The sequence below is a fragment of the Trichosurus vulpecula genome, chromosome 7 (genome assembly GCF_011100635.1).
Source record: "Trichosurus vulpecula isolate mTriVul1 chromosome 7, mTriVul1.pri, whole genome shotgun sequence".
Taxonomy (NCBI): domain Eukaryota; kingdom Metazoa; phylum Chordata; class Mammalia; order Diprotodontia; family Phalangeridae; genus Trichosurus; species Trichosurus vulpecula.
Window position 1 is genome coordinate 148,781,056 of NC_050579.1, and position 4,844 is coordinate 148,785,899.

Genomic DNA, 4,844 nt, shown 5'->3' on the forward strand with positions numbered 1-4,844 from the left:
AGGAAAGTGAGGCCTAAAGAAAGGTGAAATGACTTAAAAGTTAACAAAGGTAATGTGTCAGAGATGAATCCCTGTTTTCTATCAATTCCAGAACTGTTTCCACTGCAAGACAATAAATCAAAAAGCTTTGGGAAAACAGGGACACAAAAACAGAAGGTGTGAGAGAGAAAAGCAGAAAGAAAAAGAGGCAGACAAAGATGGGGGAGGCGGGGTTGGAAGAGAAGAACCAAGAGGACAGTATAATGTGAAAATCTGGCTTTGTATTACATCAGAAATTGCCATCCACTCTTAGGATCTGATTTCTTCACAAAATATCCACAGCTTGTCTGCTGAAATAGTCAATGTTGCTAGCAGCTACTGTGGCTGTGTAAGACCAGTAACACTAGCACACAGAAGGGCTGCCAACGCAGGTTCTTTGATCTGCTTTTCTAAGAAAAGCAACTTTAAGGGGTTAACAATTTCACTTTAATTAAACATACATATATCATTCACTTAATTTAGGGGGTAAAGATCAGCCCCCTGGACTTCAGGGCAAATACAAACAGAAATTACAAAGGGATCCTAAACAGAGCAAATAACACAAACTAGTGTATCCATAGCAATACATAGTTACCAGGGAAGCACTGACATCTGCGTTATCAAAGTGGGGGTGGGGCTGTTTCAATAGCTTGCCCAGAGTTTTGTTACCAGCATTCTTTCAATGAGTGTACCCCCAAAGGCAAAATGCCAACCTCAGAGCTCTTATATCCTGTTCAGGACCCTGAGGGCTGGGGCTGACTTTAGGGTGTGGGAAAGTTCCTCTAGCACCACATCATATACAAATCAGTGACTCTGCACAGCCCCTGTGCTGAGAAGCACTCCAAGACAAAAGATCCCACTTTACCTGCCCCATTCAAACAAAGGTGAGACTCATTAAAGTCATCTGGTAGCCTTAGCATCCCAAAAGAGAAGAACAGAAAAAAAAAATCCTTCTGTGCATGCTACAGTTTCTTGGAGACATAGCTGAGAGTTGGGTAGAAAGGAGCCCTCACTATTAGTCTTCCCTGAGCACACATAACATCCCAAACAACTGTGTACAAACAAGATATAGACCGTATAGATTGGATTTCATCTTAGAGGGAAGGCATTAGAATTAATGGGAATGGGAAAAAGGCTTCCAAAGGTAGGGTTTTAGCTGATATTGAAGGAAGTTGGGAAGGCTAAGAGCCGAAGAGAAAGAGAAAGAGACTGCTAATCATGGAGATAGCCCCTGAAAATGCACTGAGTTAGGAGATAGAGAGTCATGTGTGAGGAAAAACAAGGACGACTCCACCAGATCAGAGAGCGCAGGAAGGGGAATAATGCGTAAGATCAGAAAAGTAAAACAAAAAAGGAGGGGCCTGATGAGGGCACAGTCTCTGGGAGCCCCCTTGAATCTGATGGAGTACAGTCTCTGGGAACCCCCTTGAACTCTCCTTGAATCTTCCCGCTTGATCCTGCCTTGGCCTGAGGCTACAACCTCACATTATCTTTAGGCCCAAATCTCTACCTAGCCTTGCTCTTATTGTCCAACTGCTTCCCACCTTTAATCCTGATCAAAATATCTATACCCTAGGCCCATTACCCTAGCCTGTTGTCTTTCACTTCCAGGTGGCCTTCAGCTATTTCCCACCCTGGAGTCTGACCTTATCCGGAGGTCTGACTTCATCCCAGTCCCATCAAGCTCCTCCTTAGACTCTTCCTCAAGTCCCTCCCTAAACCCCTCCTCTAGTCACCCCAGACCACCCCTCAATCCCTCCCACAATCTTTCTGTATATAATCTCCATCTTGCCTCCATGAAGGTCCTCAGATTCAATCTATTTCAGCTTAGATTGAATCTGCCCCGCTTGTGAAAACAGGCGTCACAAAGGGTGGGATTCCTTAAGACAACCCAATATGGTGAATCCTTAATAAACTTTGTCTTTTTCCTTGGCTGAGACGGCCTGAGTTGCATTCTTTCAGCAGGACCCGGCGTGTTGGTGTTTTGGGATCTTGAGCACCCCTAGGAACGTATGGTTCCCTACCATCATCATTTTTCTTTAACCTCTTCAGGGCTAGATTATGAAGAGATTTAAAATCAAACAAAGCATTTTCTATTGGCTCCTAGAATAGGGAGCCACTGGAATTTATTTAATTAGGGACTGGGAGAGGCATGACATCATCAGATCTGCCCTTTTGGAAGGTTAGTTTGGTAGCTGTGAGGAGGAGAACTTGGAAAGGGGAGAAATTTGAGACAAGGACCAAGCAGCAGGTTACTACAATAGTCTAGCCATGAGGTGCTGAAAGCCTGCACCAAGGTGATGGATGGCAGTGTCAGAGGAGAGGAGAGAGCACATAAGAGAGATGTTGCAAAGTTAGAAGCAACAGGACTTGGCCACAGATTGATTATGGGATTTGAGAGAGTGAGAACATAGACTTAAATGTGTTGGTGCCCACTTGAGATGCAGAGAAACTTTCTGCAATTTACCTGTGTGTTTAAGAATGCGATAGTGATATACAGTGATGGAAGGTAAACTCCCCAAGAGCAGAGATTGTTCCATTTTTGTGTTTGCTTCCCCAGGATTTAACATGGTACCTGGCACACACTAGGTGTTTAATAAAAGCTTGTTGGTTGATTGATTAATTAATCCATCAAGAGTCAGGAGACCTGGATTATAATCCTGACTAACTAGCTGTGGGAAATTGGGCAAGTCTTGCTAGGCCTGAATTTTCTTATATGTAAAATAAAAATTGGATTAAACTCTGCAGTTCCTGACAGCTCTGAAAATCTGTGAGTTCTTGTCATAATTGTATTTTTTAAATGAATAAAATAGAAATGATGTTATCTCTTTGAACTCACAAATAAGTTCCTGGAATAATTTTAAAAATAGATGTTCATGACTTCTGTGCCTGACCAATTTGTGGAATAATGATTCAGTTCAGTAATCTTTATGACATTGGGTTAGGAAACTTACATTGGTGAAGTAATGGACAGTATAATAAGGACTATTTGATGTTGCTTAATGACCATATTGTTAATGTTTTGAGTTTTTTATAAAAGTAGTGTGAGAATAATTTATGTGCATAGTTTATAGTATAACTTTTGTACTGCCTGGGTTTTAAGGTTGAAGGTGAAAACAAAAGGGAGACATACTCATTCCTTCTTGTCCCTACTGTTGGAATGTGGGTGTTACTGGCAAGAGTTTGTTTCTTCTCGCCAGACATGACTTACTTTCTTGTTACCACCTGAGATTCTACCCCAATAGAGACGTTTCTCTTCACATTCCTGTGAGGAGGAGGGAGAGAATGGAGAAGGAAGCTAGCTAGACCCAGCAACCCACTCTCCTCCTAGATAACCATGTCAATTAACTCATTTTACCAAGAACAAAAGATTTAGACCCTAATTTTACCTTCATTGGAATGTTTTTTACAATTAATAAATTTGTATCTTTCTTCCCTACACTCCCAAGCTCCTAGTAGGCCAATTTACCAGCAATTCACTTAAGCAATATCTCAAGATCACTTAACAGTTCCTCTCTTTTGCACCCCATTATTTACACTAATAAATAAATAATAATTTATTTATACAAATAAAAAGAAGTTACAAACAATTACATTTTTATCTAGGACAGTAGTTCTTAAACTTTTTGTGTGTGTCTTGGACTTCTTTAGCCATGTGATGAAGTCTATAGACCTCTTCTGAGAATAGTGTTTCTAAAATGCTTAAAGAAACCAGTCATATGGAAATACAGTCAGTTCTGCTATAGTGCATTTTGGAAATGTGAATTTGTTTCCTCAAGACTAATTTAGGGAATGTTTTGAGCATAACTTGAATTTTGAGGTTGTTTCTGTACAATTTCTTCCATCATGAATGGAGAAAACTGCACTACATCCCCCCTCCCCCCCCATCTAACACCCAGTTCCATAAGCAAACATCAGGTCTTTGTTGAGAGAAACTGCCATATTTACTGTATATTTTCTGCAGCAGTAGGAGCTTTGTGTGGAGGAGGGCTGGGTAGCCCTTCTCTGCCCCTCTGATGCTCCAACCATCTCCACTCTCAAATTGTAGGAGACTTTGCCATCCTGCCCTCAAACCTGGGAACTAGCAATACAGGCAGAGCGGCAGCCCAGGGCCAGGAACAAGCCATGGTTAAGGATTATTTATTGTAATATTTATGCATTTCTTTTTTTTTCCCATTGGAGCATTTTATTTGTATGTTTGTTTTACACCCTTAGAAAAAGAATCCCAGGATTTTTCCTCCTGTGTGTTTTCATCTTGCTTCCTCATGGTCCATGATGCCAGCTGAGGTTGTAAGCACAATAAACCCAAACTGATGGAATGGTAGGAGATTATTCTGCCACTTTTCCAGATCTTTCAATTGAACATCAAATCTGGGGCTGATTACACCACACTTGTTTAATCTGCCCGTGAGGTTCACAACAATTTTTACTGCTCTGTGATCATCAATGATCTCAAATTCTCCAATATAACCATGCTTCATCATCACAGTTAAGAACCAGACGATTACTTTGGAGCATGGCCTAATGAGAACGTGGCGTTTTCCTCGCTTTTCTGCATTGTTGATGCTTTTGAGAGCATCTGCCAGGACATTCACGCGCACCATGGTGGCGGCGCTGCAAGATGGCGGAAAGAGCTATTTATGCATTCCTTAACCATTTAACATGCATAAAACTGTGCTGTTGTTTTTATTTGATTCCTATCTTTTTAAAAAATGTATCACTGACAAAATTTTTGAATGTTGGCCGCTAACCCCATTTCCCTCATAATCTCTGTGGTTTTGATTGTGGGATTTTGCATAGCACACAGTGCAGTGCTTTTTGGAAGG

General features: G+C 41.1%; 1 protein-coding gene across 1 annotated transcript; it reads right to left on the bottom strand.

Annotated features, from left to right (window-relative positions):
* Nucleotides 1–4,198: 4,198 nt before the first annotated feature.
* Nucleotides 4,199–4,622, bottom strand: LOC118858185 (40S ribosomal protein S15a-like). Its single transcript, XM_036768652.1, has one exon. It carries the CDS (start codon nt 4,620–4,622, stop codon nt 4,269–4,271), a length of 354 nt encoding a protein of 117 aa, XP_036624547.1. The 3' UTR covers nt 4,199–4,268.
* Nucleotides 4,623–4,844: the final 222 nt, after the last annotated feature.